This window comes from Cyrtonyx montezumae, unplaced genomic scaffold (genome assembly GCF_038088225.1).
Source record: "Cyrtonyx montezumae isolate F1298 unplaced genomic scaffold, pur_monq_1.0 scaffold_16, whole genome shotgun sequence".
Lineage (NCBI taxonomy): Eukaryota > Metazoa > Chordata > Aves > Galliformes > Odontophoridae > Cyrtonyx > Cyrtonyx montezumae.
In genome coordinates, this window is record NW_027071892.1 from 6,975,943 (window position 1) to 7,003,042 (window position 27,100).

General features: G+C 45.5%; 2 protein-coding genes across 3 annotated transcripts; both read right to left on the reverse strand.

The window, feature by feature from the left end:
- Positions 1 to 411: 411 nt before the first annotated feature.
- On the reverse strand, positions 412 to 11,725 carry DAGLB (diacylglycerol lipase beta). 2 transcript variants are annotated; one of them, XM_065732515.1, is made up of 15 exons: positions 11,608 to 11,725; positions 11,295 to 11,446; positions 9,561 to 9,735; positions 8,972 to 9,233; positions 8,512 to 8,637; positions 7,409 to 7,536; positions 6,342 to 6,468; positions 5,573 to 5,656; positions 5,017 to 5,094; positions 4,567 to 4,647; positions 4,357 to 4,484; positions 3,425 to 3,493; positions 3,246 to 3,318; positions 2,066 to 2,319; positions 412 to 1,083 (listed from the first exon to the last, which is right to left on the reverse strand). In XM_065732515.1, the coding sequence occupies exons 1-15, from the start codon at positions 11,700 to 11,702 to the stop codon at positions 912 to 914; spliced, it is 2,004 nt and encodes a 667-aa protein (XP_065588587.1). In that variant the 5' UTR covers positions 11,703 to 11,725; the 3' UTR covers positions 412 to 911. The 2 variants fall into 2 exon arrangements, with proteins under 2 accessions (XP_065588587.1, XP_065588588.1); XM_065732516.1 differs by lacking the exon at positions 11,295 to 11,446 and having other exon boundaries at positions 413 to 1,083; positions 11,608 to 11,674.
- A 1,837-nt stretch (positions 11,726 to 13,562) lies between these two features.
- KDELR2 (KDEL endoplasmic reticulum protein retention receptor 2) lies at positions 13,563 to 23,815 on the reverse strand. The gene is made up of 5 exons (XM_065732517.1): positions 23,623 to 23,815; positions 18,172 to 18,272; positions 15,788 to 15,946; positions 14,559 to 14,811; positions 13,563 to 13,814 (listed from the first exon to the last, which is right to left on the reverse strand). The coding sequence occupies exons 1-5, from the start codon at positions 23,711 to 23,713 to the stop codon at positions 13,780 to 13,782; spliced, it is 639 nt and encodes a 212-aa protein (XP_065588589.1). The 5' UTR covers positions 23,714 to 23,815; the 3' UTR covers positions 13,563 to 13,779.
- Positions 23,816 to 27,100: the final 3,285 nt, after the last annotated feature.

Here is a 27,100-nt window from a genome sequence, read left to right on the forward strand (position 1 = left end):
TTAGAGCTAGTGACTGCCACGATGAGGGTGGAGCATGAACAATTGCTTTTCCTCATTAAAGTATTAGTTTGGTTTAAAACTAATAAAAAATAGTCCAGTGTGTCAACAAATACAAAAGCCAGGTAGATGTAAGAGTACTGCACGTGTAAATCCAAGCAGCTCTTAATCATGACTCCCACCACCTCCAGCAGGGATGCTACACACCCTTAAAAACAAAATAGTGCAACTAGAACTGCCTGATTAAAACAGAACTGACACAAGGGTAGGGCCTGCCTGCACGCACCCACGTGCCAGACTGCGTCCCTTACTCACCTCCTCATCATGGTTTTATGATTTTGGTTATATTACTGATATTCCACATCATAACATCATGTAGCATCAGTAATATAACCAAAATCATAAAGCCATAACGCTCCTGCCACTCAGCTGCAGCCCACTCACACTGTCACGCTGCTTTGCAGCAGCACCTTTAGGCAGGCACCCTGCAGCAGCAGGGAGCAGGACGCCTGTGAGCAGTGGAACAAAGTGACTCGGAAGCAGGACTGGAATTGTTTTTAACCTGACAGGACCCTGCACTGGTGAGCCAGCCAAGCTGGCCTCACGCCCTCACCTCAGTCCCGTGTGCAGAAGGAGGCCCGGCTCTCTGGTGACAGCTTGCAGCAGCTCAGCTAGCACTTGTGCACTGCTCCACTTTTGGAAAAGCTCAAGCTTCGGCATAAATGCAGAACATGCGCTTCACCCATCGCAGTGCTGCTTGAGATCACTGCAGAGACAGGGGCACCGAGACCTCTTGCTTGTTACACAAGATGAGAAAAGTACTGAAATCCACTCTACAAAAGTGGAACGCATCCTGGACACCTGAAACCTGCATTTTTCTCTTCTGTTTGAGCTACCTACCAGATCCCGTTAAATTATTTTGTTTGACAAGAAATACAAGATCTATGTTCTTGAGACAAACTGTTGAGAGCGTTGAGCACAACATCTGGCATGTGGTCTGTTATCATCTTGGGACTTATCAAAATGCTGCTGAAGACTCTCTCATTTGACCAGTTTGCAGAGTATTTAATATCTGAAGAGCACAACCTAAAAAACATAAAGACAAAGGCTCTGTACTACATGGAGCCACCACACCTGGGGAGAAAAGGGGCAGAGCCTCCAAGGAGCCATCCTGCTGACCTCAGCAATCAGATGGGAACACTGTCATTGAGAGCCCCTCGAGGCAAAGCTACACCCAACTACAGTTTCTTTCACCATGAAGGCACCATAGTCCTGCTCACAAAAAGCAGAGGTCATTGCTCAGACAAAGGGGGAGGTGGAGCAGCACATTCATGTGGCAGCACCATCACAGTGCTAGCAGGGGGAGGCTGGACATCTGGACATGAGACTGATCACTGCATGGACCACGTTCGGGATTTTTATTTTATGGTACACGGAGGGTCTGCTGTGGTAGTAATTGAGGAAAACAAAACACTAGCTGCTGTGCTTTGAGTAAATGGAGAAAAGTGAACTCACTGATGTACAGTGGAATAGCAGCCATCAAGAAAACCTTCTGGGTCTCAAGTGCTGAAGAATCTAGCTTCTAAAACCACACAACCGGACTCCGCAGCCCTCCAGCACTTTGAGCTTGTAGCAGGCAAGGGGCAGGAATCTAAAGGCTGACCAGCAATTCTGGTGCAAATGGACCCCTCCAGCCTTGCTGGGCAAGTACTATGGGCAGCACCCACAGAGCTGTGCAGACAGCTTCACCACGACCAGGATGCAATACTGCAGCATTTGCAGTGCCGTGCAGGAACTGCACCATGCCAGAGCTAAACATAGCAGTCTTCACAGCAGGATGGGCACGCACACAGAGATAGATGCAGAAAGAAAGGGAGGTGTGGAACAAAGAAAGCTAAATAAAAACCAGAAAAAACCGATCACAAAAGCGGGACAATTTGTAGTAAGCAGTGTGCTGGAGATGGAGATGAGAAGCAGAACTGGAAACGTACTCTGAAAGCAAGAAGCAGCCTGAAGCTTGAGGTAGACCTCGGGAAGACAAGATAGTGGTATTTGTGATTCCACTTACCTCCTAGAGCTGGATTCTTCTACAATATGGATGATTTTTCCAGGAAGATACAGATGAGGGTACTGTGGTGGGGAATTTAAATGTGATTCTCCATCAAGGGCACTGTATGAAGGTGACCGATGAACCATTAAGCTTTCCTCAGCTAGAAGAGGCTGCGTCAGGGCATCGTCGTTCCTGCCATCCATCTCAGTTGGGAAGTTATCTGGATCCCCTCCAAATACTTCGTACCAACACCCACGCAACAAAATCTGGTACTGAATTCAGAAAGAAAAACAGCTGAACTGAGGTTGAGCATCTCCTCAAGTGCCTTACCCTAGCTGCATGCATTGCACACACATCACCTGAAACTACAAATCAGAAGTTAACAATGCCCTGTGCACATGTCAGAAGTTTTGTTTGATAATACCTCCTTACTGCATTTCCCAACAGTTCTATGTTATTTCACCAACACCCACCCAATTCACTAGGAATGCCACGGAAAACAGTATTTCATCCAGGTGAATTCTTCTGTGGATTCTACTGTACAGATTTAAACTTCCTTGCACCTACAGCTTCCAACTGTCCGTTATCGTCTATCTACGGTGTCATCCAGGCTCTGTGCATGACTCCTATTCCAGGGACTACAAGGAAATCTTGTAGGGACCATGGATTTATCTCCAGGTAATAAGAGATGGCTGTTTACAATCTTCAAACCTCTCCTCAAAACTGTGTTTCTAACCAAAGTAAGGAGGAGAGGTAAGCAGTGAGCACTGTAACAGCAAAATATTTATTTTCCAAGTTAATTCTGAAAGGAAAAACTGGAACAAAACCATGAATTTACTTCCTGATACTAAGTGGTTACTAATGAAAGTAAGGAATCTATTCATTTTTCATCTCTTTTAAGTTTCCTTTAACAGCAATACCAGCAAACAGATCAGTTTGGGTCTTGAACACTGTGCACTGTGTTCCCCCAGGGCTCACGGAATCTCCATTTCCACCAAGACAGCTCTCTAGGGTAAGAGCTGCCACAGATGTCATTAAAAGCACTTTGTTCCAAAAACCAATTGTCCCATCATTAAAAGCAAAAAAAAACCAACCCAAACAAACCAAAAAAACATACCCCAAACGTCAATGCATTAAAGCTGGGGCTTAACTCAGCTGACAATTCCACTGACTTCAACCACGAGCTGCATTTAGTTACCTTGGGCCTGTTGCAGTTTGCCACAATTCTCACTATTCTTCTCTTTAAGTCCTCCATGTTGGGCATGCTTAACCTGTTCAAGCACATATAGAACTCAGGAAAAAAAAAGCCTCCCATTTCATGAAATCTAACTTCTCAATACAAAAAACAACAAGCATTTAAAAATATTTCCATCTCACCTTGCAACGAGGTCCTTTCCGAGAATGATCGAAACAATGAAGCGCTTCGAGTACTCTGCAAGTGTTTTGCTTAAGAAAAGACAAGCTTTAGATGCACGGCTCACTTTACTGTGCCCACTCCTGTTCAGCAGTAATGCAGTCAGTGCTGCAGCGTGCCTCGGGGCACACAGCAGTGCTGATTCTCACTGTGTGCAGCTGTCCCAGCCCCCCCCCAGCCAGGTGAGCCACTCCCTTCTAAAACATGTACACAATCCCTCAGGAACACAACTGTAACCCCAGGTGGAGCAAATCCAGTTCTACCACAGAATGTATAAACAAACTTAACAGTCAAGCAAAATTATTTAACGTATGTGGGGTGCTCCAAAAGTAATGCCTCCTATTTACTTCCATGGAAACTACAATGGATACAGAGAGCACAGGAACATTACCTGGGAGAGCAAGCTTACAGCCACCAAGCACTGTTTTTCAGCATTTTCAACCACCATTCACTGTGCATTTTCACCGGCGACAAACAGCAGCCTGCATGGTGCCCCTGTAATAGTCTGCACCAGCAGCACCTCACTGCGCTGCATCCACTGCTTGGTCTCCAAAAACAGCAGCAAGCGTTGATGAATGACCACAGGTGCCGTTTTTTCCACATGGAGGAATTCAATGACACCACTCTGCTTCAACCACGCTTTTATATCAGACACCACTGTGTCAGAGTGCCCCACTGCTGCCATCTGTCACACGGCAACGACGTGCAATGGGATGTTGGTGGGAAGGTTCAACCTCTGCTGCCGTCCCACCAACAGCCACTTCTGATGTCACAGACCAACAAAATAAAATCAGAGGCACTATTTTTGGAGCAGCCGTCATATCTGTCAGCTGTCTCAAAGTTTTGTTTTTTTTTTTACACTTAGAGATCCAAGTAGCATAAGTCTCATACTCACCTTAGAAGTCCTCCTGGAGGAGAAAAAGCATAACATTTTAATGTTGGGAAAGAGTTCTTGAGCATGATTGCCAACACAGAAGCTGTTCCACCACCCAAACTGTGACCAACGATCACAAGTTTGTATTCCTATGGACAGAAAGAGAAGGCTGAAACACAGAAAAATATGTGCAACCTTCCTGGAAACCAAAGCATTTGGAAGATGACTTACTGGAGCAATTGTGAAAGCCTGGTTTAAAATTCCATCATTTATTAGCTTTTGGTAGATGTAATTTGCAGCCTGAGTTATTCCCTGCAAGACAACATTTTAAGTTAGAGGAGAAAGGCAGTATTTAACCTGACGTGACAGACATGTACAAAGTAACACCAACAAAGAACAACCTTTTTCTTGAATTTAGCATGCTTCTGACAGAACAAACCATAACCAAGTGGTCCTGTACATAATGGCTAAAAAGCTTTCCAAATACTTAGTAAGGACATGAAGGCAGACAACATGACTACAAACTGCCAGGATCAGTGTTCAATGCAACAATCAAGCCACTGAAATAATTTGTGTGATCTATATCGTAATACTCTTCCAGTTTAACTAAAGGACCCCAAGAATTAAGTTAGTTTTCTTATTGCATGAGATGAATTCTAAACAGACACAGACTGCACACACCTTATGCACAAAGCCATTCTCTAGAACATCTTCCAGTGTCAGGTCTTCACAGTCTGCTGACAGATCAGTGAGAATGTCCTGAAAACAAGACAGCTTTAACCACACCTCTCCGTGGGTTTTCACGGCTCATGTCTGTTACTTATAGGATTGGATATTAGGAAGAATTCTCCTCTGAAGGAGAGGTCAGGCACGGGCACAGGCTGCGTGGGGAAGTGTGGAGCAGCCCAATACAACTGACCATAAAACACCAGCCAAACACATACAGCAATCACGATTAGGATTTCAGCAACTATTTTCAAGCTGCAAACACACATCACGAATACACTTTCAGTCACAGTACAAAAGAATTACCACTGTCCTCCCTCCACAGTCCATTCCAGAAGCAAAGGGAATAATGCCCATCTGAGGACAGAAGGGCTTACAGCTTATGAGCCTGAAGGGACCCATACCCATGAGTAAGTTGTTTCTAAATGCACCAGTGTAACACAATCTCCTCTAGACACCAGGAGTTCACCCGTATCTATAAAGCCAATTATACACACTAGATGGACAGTACCTCAAAAGACAACGTTCCTCTCACTGCAACTACAATAGCTTCTTTTTTGTGATCCAAAGCAACAAAAAATGGAATCTCATAGATCTGCAAAGGAAAAAAACGTACTCAGTAAAGACATCAGTTTTTCAGAAGTGTAAGCATTTGTTCTCACCTTCTGAAAGCCCTTCTAATGAATTTCCTGTACCATGGACAGAAGCTGAACTATCAAGCTATGATAAGTGTCTTTATAGCAATGCTGAGATTTATGTCAATGGCTGTGTGGGTATTCCTTAAAAAAGAAAAAAAAAATCAGAACTGAAAAATACGTTTCAGGGCCTGTCTTCACTTGTTTTGAACTTTCATTTCATAAATGTTGAAAACAAACTAGAAACTTCACTCTCTGCTTTCACTGAATCAATCACAGTTCTGCTCACAAAGCAGCAGAACTGCATGACATGATCTGGTGACACCAGGCAAAGCATGCACAGGCAGGCCAACTGTCATATATAAAAAGAGCCAGCTGCTGAAGGGGATCTCTGACTATGCAGCACACCCCTGCAGCAGCCTAAGTCCAAGAGAAGCCCTTCCTTCAGTGCCAGGCCCAGGGGAGCTCCACCCTGGGTGCTCTCCTTCTGGCCACCTGGGGAACACAGGTGCAAGCAATCCACCTGTGCTCCCTAGGCAGCCACAGCCCTTCCCCAGGTGCTCAATCACCAGTTCAAGCTGTGACCTAACAGTTCCCTCACCATCACTATGGCTTTTTTGCTCAATGCCTGTCCAGGCTGCTTACCTTGTTGTGAAAGCTGATATGAATAAAGTCTCTGTACTGCAATCCTGTTATTCTTAGGATGGATCCAAAGTGAAAGTTACGACGATCGCTTCCAGTTATATCAGAATCCTCTGGTCTACTTCTGCAGCTAACAAACACAGATTGAGAAAAACTTTCGTTTTGATTCCTTTCAGGAATCAAACTCGATTACATTTGCAGAACAATTTGTGCCAGGAATCACAAGTTCACCTACTTTCCCCCCACCTGCTCCTCCCAGTAATATTAGTCTGCATGAAATGCTATCCTCGCCCACAGAGCTGCTTTGTCTGAGCAGCATACCACATTTTCAGTTCAGGACAAGCAACACACCATTGCTACAGGATTATCACCACTGCAAACAAGACAGTAAGAAAAGAATTAAGACTAAATGACAACAACAAAAGACAGAAAGCAAAAAGTAAAATTGAAATAAATTCTCTGCAGTAGGCTGATCTAATGTTTTATGCATTGTACTATGTGATTTCTTTCCCAAGTCATATTTCAGAGGGTCAAATGATTTGATGCTAATTATTAAGAAAATTATAGTTAAGCCACAAATCTCAGAGGTCACTCAAATACATGGTAATGGCACACATTATGCACACTGTGATACTGAGTGTGGCAGACTTTGAGTAAGGAGGGCAAATGCAGTGAAATGGACACTGGAGGTACAGGTAACTTCCCAATTCCTTTTCAGAGTGAGAAAACAGCTGATGCACTTATTTCCACTTGTATTTGCCCAAAAGGGAGCTCTATAAAGCCTCATTTTAAAACATTACTTGATTCCAAATCTTTTTTGGTTTAACTCCAATTCCTTTGCCACTTTGCTAAATGGATTTTATCTCAATCACAAACAATTCTGACCAGTTTCTGAGGGCGGACAGATGCTGCCATTTTGCCTGCACTGTATTTATAGAAGTCAAGCTTCTACATCCATGAATAAAATAATTTAATGACACAAAAGCAGTGTTATCGAAGACAGTCTGTTTCTGCAAACGAGAGTTAATGAAGAAGAAGCTGTGTGTTTCTAAGCTCTTGATTCAACCTACCAGTCACCATTGAGCTTACAGAGTGCAGTGAATGGGTTGGTGTATATGTAGTAGGGCCAGCCATAGGCAGCTGCAGCAAACAGCATATAGTGAGCGGCGTTCTCCACTTCAGTATCCAAATCATCAGCCTGCATGGACATGGGGAATGAAGAGGAAGAAAGGTGTGTTAGGCCACCCTTGAATAAAGCCCAAACTCAAACTACTGAAAATACAGGCAGTATCTAAAAGAAAAAAAAGACAGCCACTCATATTCCAGGAAAACAACTTTTGTTTCTGTAGCTACAAAACTTAAGAATCTTGAAAATCTCTCATTAAATTATATTCTTCCAACACTTACGCACTGATAAGGGTCAAAGGAATGGTTAAGGAGTCTGTAGCAGATATCCCTGAGAGAGATATTTTAAGACTGATTTCATCCTGCCCAGATTCAAATGGAATTTGATTTAAATTATTTGGTTGAAGTGGAATTACATACTTTTGTGTAACACAGGCCAAAAGAAGATAAAACTATTTACAAAGTTGTTCTACCACAGCAAAAACTGATTAGCAAACTGTAACCCATCATCTCTAAGCATTTAAAAAATGCTTGTTTTTCATCTTATCTTGTCTGGATATACACACCAAACGATTTATACAGACATTGCTAGAAGACTAGCTTCTCAGTTCTATGCACAGTACTAAATAGTTTTCTCTCTGTTCATTTTCTCTCAGATCTCTGCAGAAATGACTGTCTGAAATTATTCCTTTTTGTGCCTAATTCCCCTCATTCATAAACGTTGTGGAACAGGAGCACTCCTGGTATCAGCAAATACACACTGAGAACTTGTGTCAGCCATCTCTGCTTTTTGAACATACCCCTTCTCCAGTTAATTATCATAAGGACATAGATTAAGTACCCTTGAAAAATTCTGGCTGCAAACTCATCACAGTATTTTCTATTCTCCCTGTACTTACTAACAATTCAAATAGCAAATTTTTACTGTAGTGCTTAATTCTGTAAAAACAAATGAAACCCAAATATCTGCACAAAGACCTACACTTCAATTTCCCTGTCAGCATCTCCTAGAGCAGCTGCACCAGATGCTACAGCAGTCTTGCCTTACCACAGGAGATGATGGAGAGTGACAGAGGACTTCTTCTGGGTCTTTTGGGCAATTTTCCATTTTATCTTGCTCTTGATGGAGCAGAATCAAACCAGCTGCTATGTCACTTGGCACCAGATCAGTGTCCTGTACAAAGAAATGAGCACTTAGTGTTGTCCCACAGCTCATCACGTCAGAGCTATCTTGTAAGAAAACACAGCGAGATGCTTTTTTCAGTTTATCTAACTAAACTCAGAGACAATACGCATCAAAGAAGATGGCTGCACCAGCATCTAACTGCCCTCCTCTCCCCACTTTTTGTACACACGGAATGTTTTGTTACACGAATCATCTTTATGTTTGAAGTTAGCACATTCAGAACCTGATTTCAATCAGGGGCCTCCGGCTCAACACAGCTACACCTTCTGCACCACCTGGAAACTCAGAGTTAGTCAAGAAAAAACAAAGTTTTCCACCTTACCGAGAAGTAGGCGCGGAAAAGCTCTGCGATGCTCGTGAATGCCACTCGATGGTCATCATCTTGCACAATACAACAGCACATTAACCTGATTCTTTTTTCCCACACTCTGGTAGCAGTGTTCTTCACGTTATATAGCAGCTGCCCTGACTGGCTGCTTTCCAAGTTCCGGTCTAAACCATCGGTGAGGTAAAACGTCTTTTTCCCCCCGAGGGGATCAAAGACAATTAACACCCCAATGATGGTAAAGATGATGATAACCCAGCTGCAAAACACAAGGAAGCAGGGTGAAAACAGGCATTTCTGACACGTGTGAGAACACAGCTGCAGGTCTTGACAGACACAAAACAAAGTAAGGCACGAAACACCATAAAACATCATGTTAGTGTCATAATGGTGCACGTTTTGTTATTGAGCCTACAAAAAGAAAACCCTTCTATAAGAAAGCAAAATAATTTATAAACAATAGCAGTCCTAACCTGCTGGAAAAATCTTTGCTGAGCACACCCAAAACAAGCGTAAGCATTATCTTCTGTCTCATGTGCACTATCGAGCTTAAATTTGTGTGTGTGTGGTGGAGGGGCACCTTTACCTTGCAATAACTGTCCCAATGACGACATTTATCACAGTGCTCTCACAGTGCACGCTGCTGTCTGACACCCACACAGCTCCTACAACAGCCCAGATAAATTCAGGCAAGTAGAGAAGCAGGCGAGTATAAAGTAGCTTGGGAAGTGATTTTCTTGGGCCTGGATTAGAAATTGTTCCTGAAATAATGAGAATTTTAAACAAGAATGGTTTATGAATGTGTCTCAGGTACATACAATTCTACACAACTAAATATATGAGCCTTCTACACTTTCTGGAAAATATGGAAACTAAACTGAAAATATAAGTGATTTTAATTTAATGGAAAGCTACCACTAAAGCTGAGAAATTAAGAACACCAGTTGGTTTACAGGGTTCTTACTATCTGCTCCACTAATACTTAAAAGTCACTCTGGTCAGAGACAGCTCTGCAGTGAAGCTGAGGCAGTGGTGCAGTGCCCACCAGACCCAACGACGCACGTCGGAGCGCTGGCTCGTGGACACCACCGTACAGCTGTCAGTGCCAGCTTCTATGATTACTCCACACAGCTTTTATTTGGCTGAATACTGAAATTTGAGATACTCCTTTGGTGGACCACATGCAGCAAGGCTCCGCTCCCTCACTTCAGACATGAAGCAATAAATTCATTCCCATAATAAAAATGTGAACACAGGACCGTTCATAGGCCAAATATTTCCTAAGACTATTTTCTGTATTGTTAGCTAATAATAACCTTTTCCTTTTAGCACTCTTAAGCAATAAAAAAATAATTAATTTTTGGCTGGCTCAGCTCCTTAAACCAGTTTGCTGATGGCAAGATAACACAGTGGTAGGGTGTGCGTACTCACGTGCAGGCAGCGTAACTTGTAAAGGTTTAAACCACTGCTGAATGAAAACGACTTTTGAAACTATTCTCCAGCTGCAATACTGCAAAGTTCACCTCCAGTAACAAAGCCATGAGAAGAGTCCCAGCCCCAGCTGGTTATCCCCATCCCCATTTTGTACACCATCTCACAGCAGCACCGTTCTTTACATGGACACAATCAGATGAAAACTGTGGTTTCTACGAACAACTTTCCTCTCCCTGCACAACAGTGTGAGTTCCTCAGTTCGGTTCACTGCTAGTTCCCATGTCAGTACTGCATTAGGGCTGCTGCTACCAAATCACATGCATTATAATCACAATCCACAACATTTCATTATTAATTCTACCAAAAATTCAGCTTCAGGATTACTCCACTGTAGAATGTTCTTCTAATTTCACTTTTACACTGAACAAGGAAGGCTCTTTTCCCTGTGCTAATGACACTTATCTCTCCCACCTTCTGGACTTTGATACTTAAAACCAGCATAACACAGCTAACACTTCCTTCCACTGCTCTGGAAACTGAAGGAGAATCAGCAGTGAGATTCAAGGTGAGTACTATCACTCACACCTCTGCTCTGCCACAGTTTCTTTTCACACTTCCTTCCACTTAAATAATTTAAATACTGTTCTAATTACAGTGTGTTGTGAGAACCCAACATATGAGAGACTGCAGGGTTTCCTCTGCTATTCTAGACCACGTGCCGATTTCAGATTGCTTCGGTGACGAGATCCTTCACAAGGAGAAAAAAACATCGCTTTCCAAGCGCTTTTAAAGTGCGAAATGACGCACGTCTACCCGCGGCAACCCCCGAATAACAGAACGCGCGCTGTCCCAGCAGTGCAGACGCACGGAGCTCTGTCCCACGTACCTTGCATGCTGACGTACACGAGGGCGGACAGCGTGCAGATGATGGCAGCCAGCAGCGCCAGAAGCACCAGCAGGTAGCTGTGCAGGAGCGCTCCGCCCGGGCAGCTGAACCGCCCCTTGTGCACGGTGTAAAGCAGCAGGATCCCGACCCACCTGCAGGGAAGCGGGACAACGGAGGTGGGCGGGGGAGCGCCCGGAGCCGCGGCGCTGAGGCACTGCGGCAGCCACGCGTGCGGGAGGAGACGCTTACATAAACCGCGGCGCTGTGGGGAAAACCGCCGAGCGCGAACGACCCCTCAGGAGCCGGCCCTTACCACAGCAGCCTGAGGAACAGCTCGAAAGCCCCCGGGAGGACGAAGTCGTCGCTGCCGATGGCCCAGCGCCTACCGAACACCACCAGCCCCGGCATCCCGCGGACACGGGCAGCGCCGCTCCGCCGCCTCCGAGGGCCCGGCCCGGCCCGGCCCCGCCGCTGAGGGCCCGCCCGCCCCCACAGCGCTGAGCCGCGCACGCGCCCTGCGTCCTAAGCGTGAGCGGCGGTCACGTGACACTGAAAGCCCGCCTCGCGAGGCCTGAGCTCGGGCGCGTGCGCACACGAGCTGCGCCGCCGCTCACAGCCCGGCCCAGCGCTGCCCCCGGCACTTCCGGGAGGTGCGCGAACAGCGCCGGGCGGGGCCCTTCACAACCGCGCTCACCGCTAACGCGGCGCTGCTGACCCGCGTGGTCATCCCGGGGGTACCGCCGGAACCGGGCCGTCCCGTTTCCTCACGGGAACAGTTCTGGCTCCAGTCAGATGTGCGCAGCAGAACACGTACCGCCGTACCCAGCATCCCCAGCGCTACAGCTCTTTGCACGAGCTGCAGAGAAGAGCTCCGACCAGGAAGGATCACCACCCCTAACTCTGGGGATACTATGGTAAACCAAGAGAAGGCAAATGACTTCCTAAAGATTACTGTATCCATTTCATAAACATTTAAAAACATAAGAGCAACAAATCCTCACATCCAGGCCCCACCTGGCACATGGCACCGCTCTGTTGGACTAGATGATCTTGTAGGTCCTTTCCAACCTAATGTATCTATGAATCTACGAATCTGTTTTCCAACACGCCCCACCAGGCTGTGCATGGAGCTCTGGGAAAAGGCAGAACCAACTCACCACAGTTTCCATCAGTTAGCACCTCTCCTATCCTTAGGAAGTTTGTATTTCAAGAGAGCGACAATGACACTGAACAACTCATCCTTACTACAACTTCTTCCCAGTTTCAGACTAACAGAAAAAAATAATTCAAGAATAATAAAAATAACATTTTCACCATTTCATAAAGTGTTTATTGAGGATGGTAACACAGGATAAATCATGCAACAGCTCAGTAAAAAAAGGGAATCATTTAAAGGATAAAGAATGGTAACTGGTGCTGCTGATTTTGGAAAGTCTATTAAAAAAATATCAGTTGTCCAAAAGTGACATCAGAAACCACTGGAAGCTGAACATGGATGTTGCTTATACAGCACTCATTATAATGAAAACTTAGATATTGTTTAAAAATGATCACCTACAGATTACTGTAATCAACAACTTACAAGTCTCCCATTTCTATAGCTGCAATGGTGTCACAGGGCTGTACGTCCAAGATATTTAACCTCCTTACCCAGAACAAAGAACAGTTACAAGCACTTGCCACTAAGCAACATAACCATAACTTCAACTCTTCACTACTTGCACTGCCAAGTGCTACCATTATTGGGATTACCTTCCCAAACATAATGGCAAAACAGGAAAGGCCAATTTCTTGTGGCCACAAGATCTCCTTACTGCCCTCTTGCCATCAGCCTTTTTTAGAAGGAGGACAACTACAGAATGTGACTGTTCCCCTTCTGGCACCAACATACATTTTAAATAAGGAACTCCACGTCAGCAGATGGCACAAGGATTGGGCACCAGCACATCACATCAAACATTGGTGGTTTTAGATTTAAGCTGACATATTTTCACCTTTTGGAAAAAAATAAATACAGTGGAATGAAAATTGAATCAAAGGGAAAGAACAGATGACTACCATCCATCAAGGATGCACATGTTTGTGCACTGAAAAAAAAAAAGAAAAAAAATCAGTCATTTCAAAGAAATTCTTGAAAATTAAAAAAAAAAGTTTGCACTTTTTCCTGGTCATAAACAATCTCACAAAAATCTCACTTTTGGAATTATTCCAATTGAAACCATACACTGAATTTATTAATACAGTATAAGTTTCTTTATGTAAAAAATCTTTATACATAGTAATAAAAAAGATAAAGGCAAGATGCATCAAACAGAAATCTGCTGGTTGTTTTTCCTCCGTTCTTACAGAGCCGCTGATGACTACCTGCACTATAAAGAGCTGTGTTTCTGACTTTCTGTCTCAAGCATCTTCACCTTTGCTTGTGATAAGGATTGTTCTGTCCAAGCATCCAAAAGGACAGATGCTGGTGATGTTTTTTTGGCACTTACGCTGGCAAACTGAGCTTCTTTCCCTTGAGTACTGTAGGAAAGGAAAAGATTAAAAGTTAGCAATATAAAGATGTGACCAAGAAACACAACTGTTAGAATTTCAAAGGGATCAAAACCTATCAGTCACTTTGGTAGAAAAGGTACACTGCCCTTAGTCCTCCTAAACTTGCCTCCCTATTCAATATCCATCAGCAAAACTACAATGAAGTCAGAATTCCAACCCTGGATTTCTCACTTTTCAGCTTCACTGGACATACTATCCTTTGACTGTGTTTTTTTAGAGTAACGACTAACACAGCCACATGTACAAAGTTTTGTGCTTTTATGATAGATGCTGGAATACCAGTAACAGCAGAATTAGTAACAGATCCAATAGAAACAACTGCTTCTATGCTTAGCATCTGCAGACACATCCAACAGCCTCTGGACGCACTGGAAGACGTTGTCTGTAAGTGTAACACCTGCACAAAAAGTACTCTGTCAGTAGAAGCATGAAGATCACGCCTGTTGACAGAAGACTGCAACCCGTATTTAGTCACACTTCTTTTCAAATCTGTCAATAAAGTTCACCAGACTATTTATACATTTATTTGCATTAAAAATTGTCCTCAGAAACACCCTGAACTTGTAGAACACGTTCCTGATAAATCTGAAAAGGAGATTAAGTAATAACTTGCATACAGAATTAACAACTTATTAATGTGTATAAAGTGGATATGCATCTGCAAAGTGCTACATTTCATTACGTAAAGCTCCAAGTTATCACACTACTCACCTTTTGTAACATACAAATAGAAGAAGTCACAGTAAAGAACGGTCTGGACCACACCAGCAACAACAGCTATGAGGTCAAAAAATCCCTCAAAATAGTAACGCCAAATCCAGTTGACTAAGTACAAGGCACGGTACAGACCCAGGAAGAAAAGATAGTGAGTAGTGATGGTCTCCGCTTCCCCAGTTTTGCTGATCATAAAAAGCTGAGGGAGAATAGCGACAGACTCAAGGTAGATGGAGAAAGTCCACAATATCTGTAAGGAAAAAACAACACCACCACAGATAATTCAACTGTCATACTGTCAACAGAAGCACAGGAGGTATCTGAATTCCCCTGTCATGCACTATCACTGAAAATCACTCTGTTGGGAACAGGAACAGCATTTTGGCAAACTATCCTTGATCCAGTGAAAAAAAAAGCTTAGTGATCAATCCAGGAATGGTACAAGGTAACAAGTCTTCAGACACCACTCTCCCAATATCCCGTGTGCTTCCTGACACAAGTTTACTCATCTATCAGTTCAGGATATACAACACCATTAGATACAGCTCACAGAGCTGCTGCTCTGAAAAGCTGTGTGAAGATGAAGTCCTCCTTCTTTCATGTTCTTTCAACTTTTTAAATCAAGCAACTGGTTTAAAGAATGAGTTAACACAGTACAAGTTATGAAACAGTATCTCAAAATGTTTTTCAAATTCTTCTGCTAATTAAATCATGCAATTCCAGTGAATATAAAAATGCAAGTCCACTTATAATAAGCATCTAAAGTTATGTTTTGTGTAAACATTGACCTGAACTCTGTAATTGCATACTTTTGTCCTGACAGAACACACAGCTGCATCTCAAATGTAACACTCTAGACTATCTGTGATTCTACAAAATTTAACAAGTACTACCACTTCTTTTGATTTCACCAGGTGGCACCAACTACTCACACTCCACATTATTTCCTTAAGACACATAACAAAATGAAGGATTCTTCTGAATTAGCGTGACAAGACAGTTTTTTACTCAATAAAATACTCAGAGCTAATTATGAACATTAGTCTCCTGAAGTGCTCTGAATTCTCAGTGGCACCTATGCTGCAAAGATGCATTACAGAATTGGTGTGAACTTGCTGAACACAGGCATCTTTCAGAGCACTCCTCATTCTGCTAAAAAACATTCACTGTCACATACTATGTATTTTAGAAAATAAAGTACAACCTCCTGCCCATAACCAACTCACCTCCAGCGGAGAGAAGTCATGATTGACAAGAAAGGAGAGTCCACCAACAGGAACTATCAGAAACTCCACCCTGAATGTATCATGGTTTCCATCATAGGTGGCCTTAAATTTCATGTAGATCAGGTACACGGTGGCATATGAGCAAGCAATGTAGATAAGCTAAAGAGCGAGGAAAGAAAAAGAAATACCCACAGAGGTTGCAGGATTACATTAAATTTGCTGAACAAAGCTATTTCCCAGGTACTAAGAGTACTAAGAGGAATAAGCTGCCTTTTTCAGTTGGTATTTTTTGCTTACATGCTTCTGCAATTCCAATTTCATGCTATGTGCTGGTATTCAGCTTTTCTCAGCAGGGAGTAATTCAAAACCAATGAGCCAATAATGTTTTAAAGCATCACCTTGCCTCTGGACGAAGTGACTGTCAAAAGTTTCTTTCGGTCAGAGACCCTTCCTTGAGCAGAAACAACTGCACAACTGACTGGGAAAGGAAGACTGCTTCAGTACTGCAAGGGGAGCACTGGCCCAAGCATTTCAGCTAAAAACGTACATACGCATACATACAACAGGGAGAGGGCTTCCTTTTCATTTAGTAAGTTTAGGGGTGTGGTGGCTCACGTGGCAATCAGAAAGCTATTGAATCAAGCCCCACCTAGACTCAGCTATTTAATAAAACAAACCAACTCATTTGACATACAGCTTCAAATATCTCTTACATCCGTAGAGCAGCCAGTGTGCTCTGAAACCAACAGGCCATGAAACGAAGAGCTAAAAGGCTGCCAGAAGCACTGAAGAGGAACTCAGTTTCAATTTCAGTTGATGTTGAACCTTAGCATTTTTACTTGTTATAGAGCACAGTAGACTTCATACACTCATTCCCCACGGGATAGGTAAGTAGCCTTATTTTACCAGCAAGAAATCAGAATCAGAGAGAATACGTCACTTTCTGAAGGGCACTCTGCCAACACCAGACAGAGTTCACCCTGTCCTGAAGACAATCTGGTACAGTAGCCTAGACAATTTAGCATCTGCATCAGTTTCACCATAAAGAAAAGTGTTCCAAACAATTCATTACATTTGGTATAGGTTCTTCACAACAGAAAAGAAACAGATTTAAACAAACAGAAAACAGTAAAAACACAGCTTGCAGGTGGCACAGGCTGCTCGGGGCAGTGGTCTCAGCCCCAGGATGCTGGAGTTCAAGGAGCATCTGAACAATGGTTCAGACATGGGGTTGGGTTTTGGATGGTGCTGAGCAGAGTGATGATCTGGATGCGATGATTCTTGTGGGTCCCTTCCAACTTGGGATGCTCTGTGATTCTATGGCAACATATCACATTTAAGGAACCCCTACTCCAACTGCAGGCTAATGGTAACTGGGAGGGTCAGAGAAGACACTAAGTGTCAGTGAATCCCAACTCCTCTCTGAAAGTTACTTAATGAGAATAGTATGCTCTGGGCCAATCAGAAAGTTTCCAGAGACACCAAAATAAAAGAAGAGCTGCCTATACTCAGAGGCATTATATGTGAAATCAACTGTGTGATGCACAATGCTACGAACAAGAAAAACTGAAGTCTGCAGATCAGTAAGAAAGGCAGTTAGTACCACCTTGCCTATGTTCCCAGAGCACAGAAGAAACCCCTATTTTTATATACCCAGTGACCACTCCCAGGTAAATACATCTCAAGCTGGCACCTATAGTTTGATTAATAACGCAAGCAAACAGAAACAGAAAACCAAACCTGAAGGAAATTCCCTCAATTCTTCAGTACTGTTCACATTATTAACTATCTTGTCACTCCTTTTGGCCAAGTTACATTATCCTCTGAACTAAAATTGAAAAGCATCACAAAAATCCAAGAATAAAGAACTGGATTAAGAAGGTGTCTGCTCTGGTACCAACGATGCCAAACAAGCCGTACTCTTCCAGTCTGTTTATTTTCTTGTGCTGGGCATCTGAATTTGCACAAATAGCGCCAACAAAAACAGACTTGAGCTGACTAACATTCAGTTGACAAGCACAGTGGGAATAAATCAGATGGAAGCCACATTCCTGAAGCATAATCCTGCAAACTTTTGATCAGTCTCTGACAAGACGTTACCAGCAATTCTCACTGTGCATTCTGAATAACAGTTTCCCGTGTCGAAAATGAGATTTTTCTTAAGTCTTTCCTAAAGTCTCAAATGAGAAATACAGTTTATTTAAAGTATTTTTGCTAAGGGCTTCTATTTTCAAGAACCAAAGAGGCATTTGTTGTAAATGTCACAGTCCCCACACAAACAGTTTTAAAATAATTGCATGCAGAGCACAGCAATTGTTGATGCATAAAATTATTCACTCTGCATGCAGCAATACCAACTTTTCTGACTCTTCAGTATACTCTACCTTCATAGATGTGTTATACAATGAAATGAATGAAGTGAAGAGGTCCAGATAGCGGGTAGTGAAGACCAGTGCAAACAGAAGCTGGCTTTTCCCAGAAATACCTAAAGCAATAAAGGAAATAATTACTTTAAACAGCACAATGTTCTTTAAAACACTCGATGCAAAGGTTGAGGAAGAATTTCTATGCAAGTTGATTGCAAAATCAAGACAAAAAATGGGTTTCCAGAGCAAAGCTGTACGAACAGAATTGTACATTCACCTCTCTCAGCAGCGCAGCTGCAAGTTACCTACACATTACTGTACTGGAAAAGTTACTGGCACTACTTGTAAGTCACTCACAGTAGCTTCTATTATCTCCAAAAATACCACCTGTGAGCCACCTGTTCTGCATCACCCCTGGGCACCATGCAGCAAGGCTGCACTAGTATTCAAAGAGCTATCCCCACCTGGAGCGGTGTAAAGTACCATAGATACCATGGCCCCAGAGAGGAAGTATGCCAGCACCAATCATGTGGCTTTAAAGGAATTGTCTGATGTTAAGAATCAAGGTAATTCAATTCTGAAACTTAACTGGCCAAATGGTAGAAAGAAAATCTATCAAACAGTCAAAAACAGATATTACTACATCAAGAGCTCAAGAAACATCCACCTGCACAGCCTCTTCAAAGTAACTTACAACTCTAGGCCAAAGCCCAGACAACAGCTTCAGTACTTTGGCCACTTGAGTTTCTGAAGCCAGCAACACAACCACAGCACCACTGACCCATTAAACACCCCACTGAAGTTTTGCACCATCAGTCACTAAAAACTTCTGAAGATTTAAGCATCACTTCCTAACACTGACATGCTGGTGTTACAGCAAGGGGACCAAACCACCAAGCCTTCATCCTGTTATTCCAATTATTCTTGTTTTCAGTCACTCAGGGTGAAAACAGATTGATTTGTGTAGCTAAGCATGAAAACATTGTTCAGGAAAACAAGACAGGGAAAAACATTCTCTAGAGAATGGTAATGATACAGGGCTGAAGATCCTTTTCCCTTTATACAGATGTATTTTTGAGGATGGGTTTTTTTTAACAGTGCCATAAAACAATTAGAAAACATGCAATTTGCTATAGTTTCATTGTGATTAATGCTCTGGAAGCACTAAGCTGTCCCAAAAGAAGGGACTGGATATTTATACATGCGGCACAGGAATGGCTGAAATCTTAACAATTAGAAAGGTTTCTGTTTGCAGCACTTGCACCCCCCACTGTAAGCCACGTTAGGTGAGTCCTACTCAGTATTCTCTTAACAGCCCCCAGTGGTTAAGCAAGTACAGCAAACAGTAAGACCCCAAAGCCTCATGATGTAGACTGCAAAGTGACCACACAGAAGCCCTGTTTTAAAAGAACAACAGCAAAAAACAGCCACCACACTTTTCCAAAGTTAAGGCAGAAGTTCATCTGTCATTTCTGAACCCCACAGGGCAGCAGCACTCACAGCACTCCTCCCAACAGCACAGCCCCCAGCCCACGCCGTGCCACCGTGCACAGCAGCAGTACAGCCTTTCACGTGCTGTTTTCTTTCAGTTACCAACTATATGCAGCAATACAGAGCCTGTCAAATATGTTCATTACTGGCCACTGCTGTACGTTTGGATCCAGGTGTGCTGTCACATAAATACAAGTGTAATCACGTAATACATTCAACAAACTCCTCTCAAGAACTGCACCCTCACCTCCCCCTAGAATCAAGTTGTTTTTATTAATGCTTTCAGTGTTACTGACTTTTGAATCTCGAGAATAGCCAGAAGTTCTGGAAACACACTACAGAGCCAAGGCCAGATGGATTTCCAAGGTAAGTAGGGCAGAGCAGGCAAGGTCCAGAGTTCACAGCAAAGGCCCACGGGGTGCAGGCAGGCTGGGTAGGTGCTGAACTCCACAAACAAGCACAGCTGCAAGACAGACATGGGTGAACACCACATTTAATGACTGGCTACACCAGCACAGTGCTGGCCAGGCCCACGGCTCGCAGTTGTGACAGACCACGCTGCCATTGTCCTCCTCCCTCTCCTTTCACTTCCACAAACGTTACCTTGTTCTGGAGCTAACCACATGCATTTCCATTTCTTTTCCCAAAGCCCCGAGCTCCAATTTTCAGGAGTGAAACCTCTCCTTTTTATTTTATCCTCGTGCATGGAAAAACTTCTTTTCCTGCTTCCAAGCTTGGCTCAAAGCAATAGCTGGAGACTCCCCAGCCAGCAGCCCTGCTGCCAGGCCAAGCACGGCGGCATCCACCGCAGCTAGCTCTGGTGGGGCTGGCAGCAGCAGAGGCACCGCAGGGCACTCAGCCACTGCGTATCATGGGCATGAAAGCCATGGGCTAAAGCTTTCCTAAGGAAGGCCAGCTTTTTGTCACGGAGCCCTCACATACTCTTGAATAATTTAATAAAAACCAGTTAACTCAGCATGAAGTCTGCACCAGCCGCAGAACCACAACTCCTCTGGGTCTGCTGAAGAAACAGTAACCAGCCTAACTCTAAACTCCAATTTTATCAACTGAAAGGCAAAAGTTTCTTTCAAAAAGATAAATGAAATTCCAGATCTACCTAAAGCAATATTTTCGGAGAAAACAGACAAACTGGCAAAGTACTGCGTAAAACCTTCAGCTTAAGGTGCTGTCCATTGCAGATACCTGAAATTATGAGACAGCTCCATTGCTCAGCAAAAGCATCCCATGTTCATTACCTACTCTACTTTTTTTTCCAGACGATTCAGCATGTAATTTGCTGCAGGTCACCTTTAACACTTGACAAATGACAGAGAGAAGTAAATCAATTCCCAGGCAGTAATTCACAGCACAAACCATCTAATTTGACTTGGAACAGATCAGAAAATGCAGTCTGATCACGACAACGTGTGAAAGCAGAATATTCTTCAAGTCTCATGAGTTTCCTAATTATGACATGAGAGTCAGTAACACGTTAGCTACAGCATTCTCCACTGCTCCCAGAAATTACTTCTGAGCTGTTCTTTGGAGTGGTGAACATTTTCCCCAGTCCTCAATGGAGCAGCTCAGACAAGCAGTCATGCAAAAAAACTGTCTCCCTGCCAACTCTGAAATCACAACTTGGTTTGCTTTTGCCTCGTTACCTGCTTAGCATATTGACCAAATTAGGAAAAATAAAGAGATGAAGTTTGTCAAACACTGACAATGCAGGGAGCTTCGTGGCACAGCTTTGCCCCAAAGGAAGCAGGAGCTGGGGTCTCCCCAGGAAGCAGCGTGCTGCGCGGGGCTGCCTGGCTGCAGCTGCTCCCACAGGCCTGCAGCTCTGCCTGAACAAAGGCTGCAGGCTCACACAGATGCAGCGAGACGTGGAGCCGGCACCATGCGGCTCGTAGCTCTTCATGGATCACAGCCTACGGTTTAGCAGTCACTGAGAGGCCCCTATTTATTTTCTAAGCTCCTACTGCCAGGGAAGCGCGCGCTTAAAGCCCCCGCTGGCCTGCTCTGTCTCCCCAGTCACCAATAACCACAAGGTGTAATTTTATTTAACTTACGAACTGCTCAAATGACCACATAACAGCATCACATAAAGCCCCCTAACAATGGCACCTAGCAGGTACTGAACGTCAGTCAGCAACCATTCAGGGGCTGCTGTTGTGGACTTCACAACATGTTCCAGGTAAACGTATTTATCAAGCTTTTATTCCCAGAAATGACGGCTGACAACAAGAAGCTGCCACAGGTAGCTGCCCTCAGTGCAGATCCCAGGCTCCTCAGAGGCTGCTCTCCTTCCAGCCAGCTCCTCAGGCCTCCAACACTAACCCCACAGAAGAGAAATGAATCTGCATTAATCCTAATGATTCAGGCAGAACTAGAAGACGCCAGACAACAACCGCACACAAATAAATTCCCATTTCAGTGTTCAGCTGAGGAAGGTGAAATGCATCAGGCTGTTTCAGCTGAATGAGCACAGGCACGTGGCTGTTTGAAGATGCGGCTGATGGGTCACACAGATTTGCCCAGCAGCTTCTCCATGCAGTACCAGAAACAGTGACAAGTACAATTCCTCTTCCACCCCAATAAGCCTCTAACAACAGCGATCTTCAGTCATAACTGACCCAAGAAAAACATCAGAGCACCTTCTAAACAGAAACATGGAACTCAGTTATGCCGTACTACTCTGTGAAAATTACCTCATGTCCAAAGGTCGCCTACAAATCTCCTAGCTAAAGTGCTACTCGAATTTTAGCCCTGCACTACAGCTCCTCAGCTCCCTACTTCAGACTGTAAGACGCTCCTTCTCAGCCCGTTAACCCTTGGCTGGCTGTAACTCTGACAGTGTTCCTCATGTTCTGCAGAAGAGCAGGAGGCCACGTCCTGTGCTGCCAGCTGGCAGGCAGCGCTCCTGATGGGACGGCCATCAGGAAAGAGCTCTTGGGCTCCTCAGCCTCAAAAATGACCTTCTGCTGAGTACCCTATGGAAACGGCAGTCATTTACCTCATATGCCCCACAAGAATAAAAAACACACGAAGAAAACGCTGCTAGAAACCAGTGTTGTTCATTCACTGCGATTTTTCTTTTGCACTATCAGGCAGTCAGCAATCAAGTGACCTGATTCAGAAACAAGAGAATCCGTGCTCCCTCTTACCTGTAAGCTGGAGGAGACTTCATCTCTCCATTCTCATCTCTCTCGGGCTGCAGCCCAAACCAATCCCACACACAAACATCCACCGACTGAGGAGCCCTCGCTGCCCTCCCAGCTCTCCTTCCCGCTGCCACGTCACGGCCCGCCGGCAGCACGGTGCGCCGCAGCTCTCCCTCCCAGCTCTGCCGCAGCCGCTCGCACGGACCCGGCAGCGCTCCTCAGCCCGGAGCAGCGGCACGAGTGGCAACGTAACTCTTACTGCAGGAAAACAAAGGGGAGAGCGCGCCGGCCCGCCCCGCGTACCGAACGGAGGAACGTCAATCGCACGGCTCGGCACTCAGCGGCAGGGCCGCGCGCATCGGGAACCGCGACGCAACGCGCTCCGGATCCCGCTCAGAGCAGCACGGGCCCGGCTCCCCATTCATTCCGCGCCGGCCGGGCCTTACATAAAGAAGGAGCTCCCCGGGGGGGGGGGGAAGGGGGCGGCCGAGGCAGCGCAGCTCGAGCACTCAGCGCCGCAGGCGTCGGGCCCGCAGGGAAACCGCGGCTCTCTCGGGTGCCCCTCTGCAGGGAGGAGAACGCGCGGCTCGACTCGCCCACCCTGCCCGCCGGCGGCGGCGGCCGCCTGGGGAGTTGGGGCCGCAGGAGGTGGGTGCCATCGCACCCCACCGCCCCCTCCTCGGGACGCGCCGAGCTGCGGGCCCACTCGGCCCCAGCCCGCGGCCAGGAGGCGGCCACGACGCCCGGCCCTCGGCCCTGCCCCGCCGCGCTCCCCCCCGCCCGCCCGCCCGCCCGCCCGGCGGCCTTCCGCACGCACCAGCGCAGGAGCGGCTCTTCCATATCTTGAGCAGCAGGATGATGATGGCCGCCAGGTGGGACAAGTCCCCGGTGAGGCGGAAGATGTTCATGGCGACGGAGCGGCGGAGGCGCAGCCCGGAGCCGGGGAGCGAAGATGGCGCAAGCTCAGCGGGCAACGAGCGACGTGGCCCGGGGACGTGGCCAGACAGCCACCGCGCCCGGTGCACGCCGGGAAGCCGAGGGAACGGCCCCGCCCCACGCCCGCCCGCGGCCGTTAGCGCGGAGGCGGCGTCGACCGTGCCCGGGGGGTCCGGGACGTCGAGCCGCACCGCCCCGCCCCGCGCCGAGGGCTGGGAGGGGTGCGGGACCCGCTCTCGCTCCGCGCTCCTCACGAGCGCTTTAGCCGAACAGCTTCGAGATTCTTCCTTCGTCGGGGAGTGGGCCTGCGCGCCCACCGGGACGATGAGTGGGAGAAGGAAGCGGCTGTGTAATGCGGCGCTCAGACTCTGCGGCTGCCATTTGATAGCGGTTGTTACGCTATGTGTAAACAAGGGATGAGCCTGGTTCATGCTGAGCAGCCCAGGAGTGCTCACAAATCCTCCAAAGCAGAAGAAAAAAAAAAAAAAAAAGGAATTGTTCCTTCCACGATTAAGGGTTTACAAGCCAATGCTGCATCTTTGTGGACCTGCGTCCTTGAATCACAGCATCATCCTGGTTGCAAAAGACTTCTAAGACCACCAACTCCAACCCTGGCCCACCCCCACCATGGCACCAACCACATCCTTAGTGCCACATCTCCACGGTTCTTCATCGCCTCCAGGGATGGTGACCACTGCTCCCTGTACAGCTGTGCCACTGCTTGGCCGCTCTGCTGAGAAGCAACCTTCTCCAGTGCAACTTAAAGCCATCACCTCATGTCATGACATCACTGTTACCTGGGAGCAGAGGCCAACCCCACCTCACCACAAGCTCCTTGCATGGAGCTGTAAGGTCTCCCCTGAGCCTCCTCCAGAATGAACCATCCCAGTTCCCTCAGCTGCTCTCTCTAAGATTTGTTTTCCAGATGCTTCACAGCCCCATTGTCCTTCTCTGCACATATTCCACAGCCTCAATGTCTTTCTTGTAGTGAGAGACCCAAAACTGAACACAGCACTGAGGTGCAGCCTCACCAATGCTGAGTACAAAGGGTTGATCACACCCTGCTCCTGCAAGCCACGTTATTTCTGATACAAGTCGGGATGCCATTGGCGTCCTTGGTCACCTGGGCACACTGCTGGCTCGTGTTCATCCTGCTGAAGGCCACTGCCACTACGCATCCAGCCCTAAGGCAGATCTCTGATAACTCTACAGTGATGTCTGTATTAAAATCAGAATAACAAAGAAAGCTGGGACCATTACTACAGACCCTTTTTACAGAACCATGCTGTATAAAGGCTGCACAAAACTTGCAGGGCTGCAGCCTCCCACCAGAGCTGGCAGCACCGCTGCACAGCGCAGAGCTGAGGACACAGCTCCCTGTGTTAGCAGCACGAGGCAGGCCGCAGGCAGGACCAGTCTGGCCACAAGCTTTGCACTCAGGGCTAATATGACAGCCCCCTCGTTGTACCAGCGGTTGCAGTTGGCTGAAAAAGGGCAGACATGAGCAAGACCCATAAAAGAAGTAGGAAAAATACTTGCTTAGTTTTAATCCTTTGAATATTTCTGTTGTGGCTTTTTTTTTTCTTGATCTCCTTAGATATCTCTATCATTTTCGAGTTTGCTTTCACTCCCCTCTTCAAAGTTCTGTTTTCTCAATTTCTTTGAAAAGTCTGCAAACCTCTCCTTTCAACAGTATTAACAAATGGGTAAAGCCATGATAAACTTGAATCAATAATAAGCTGAATCAATAATAAGCTAACTCATTTTACTTTCTTTGCTCTGACAAGCTCTTCAGTATTTCAGGTCAGACAAAGGAGCATCTCAAACCTTTTAGAGCAACTGAAGGCAAAGCTACAAGCACTTGAAATGAAAATGTAAAAGTTAACAGGTCTTTTCCACTCCCCTCGAAGAGAAGGCCTTACACATTTCAGCCTCAGCTTTGCATCAGAAGCTGCCCTGAAACAAGAGACGTGTTGTCACAGTGTCTGCAGACCGGGCATACCTCCTCACCTCCTGGATCCACCACCCCCTCAGCCGAGGAGCTGCAAAAGCAAACCATCCCCTCCCTGGATCTCCCTGCAGCTGAGAGGAAGCAGAGCTCCCTGGCAGCCTCGGGACAGGCTTGCCAGGCAAGCTCAGCTTTCCCTGGCGCTTGCTGCCCAGATGCTCCTTTGAACAGCCCTTCGTGGCTTGGCTCCCTGGGGTGCAGCCGCACTCCCTGCACAGGGACTACACGGTATTCCTGCAGAAATTTACCCCACTTACCTAGGACACCTTGCGCTCAGCCGCAGCCAGAAGCAGGTGAAATGGAACAATTCTCACCTTTCCTCAGCCCTCGACTGAAGCTCCAGGCTTCTGACATTTCACTTGCCTTGTCAATGAAGAAAGTGGAAGGCAAGAAGCACATCTGATACTTTACTGGAGAGCCTGTGCTTCTCAAAGGTGCGCTGGTGTCAGAGCTCAGGGTACTCAGGTGATGCAAAGGACACTGCAGAAGTGGATAAAGATTGTCATAGGATACAGCAAGGTGCTGAAGTCTGTACTTCCTGAAATCAATGTCTCATGAGAGAGAGGCTGTACAGCATTGCACCTTTACTCTGCTCTGGTTTGAAGAATTAAAAACCATTTAATCACAAATGCATCTTCCCTTAGAAAGACATAATAGAGCATGAAATATTACCTGGGACAAATACTCTATCCTGGGCAGCAGCATTAAGTGGACAGACTGCATCCTCTGCCAGCTGAAAGACTTCAGTGTCCTTTCTTGAAGGTCTCAGGAAGGGAATCCTGGTGAAGCTGTCCACAGACTTCAATGGACATTGACTCAGATACTGACAAACCTCATGTTAGGCCACGTATTCTCCTGTAGCTTAAATATATGCTGCATTCATCCACCTATCTCTTCCTGAATATATCTCAGATTTCTAAAATAAAAGACTCTCTCAGCTTGAAAAGGGCCCCATACAGAAATAAACTGCACAATCTTAATGATTGACTTAGAGATAATGAAGAGAGAATGCCTCCCTCTTGAAAAAGTGACATGTATTTATTGCACAGAAAAACCTCTGATTAATGCAAGTTATGGAAACACAGAAATGCTTCACCTCTTTCAAAAGCAATGGAATGAACAATACCATGACAAGAATAAATAATTATTTTCAGTTCATACACTATATATTCAGAGCTTGTTTGTAGTCTGAGCTGTTTTCTGACATCTGATTAAGTATCAAAACATATCACTCCTTGTTTAGAGATGACCTAGGGCAGCTTCACTTTCTGCATTAAATCAACACATGATTTTGGCTACAGCAATGCCTATTCTTCATACAGCTCTTTTTTATACAATGGCTAACAGTTCT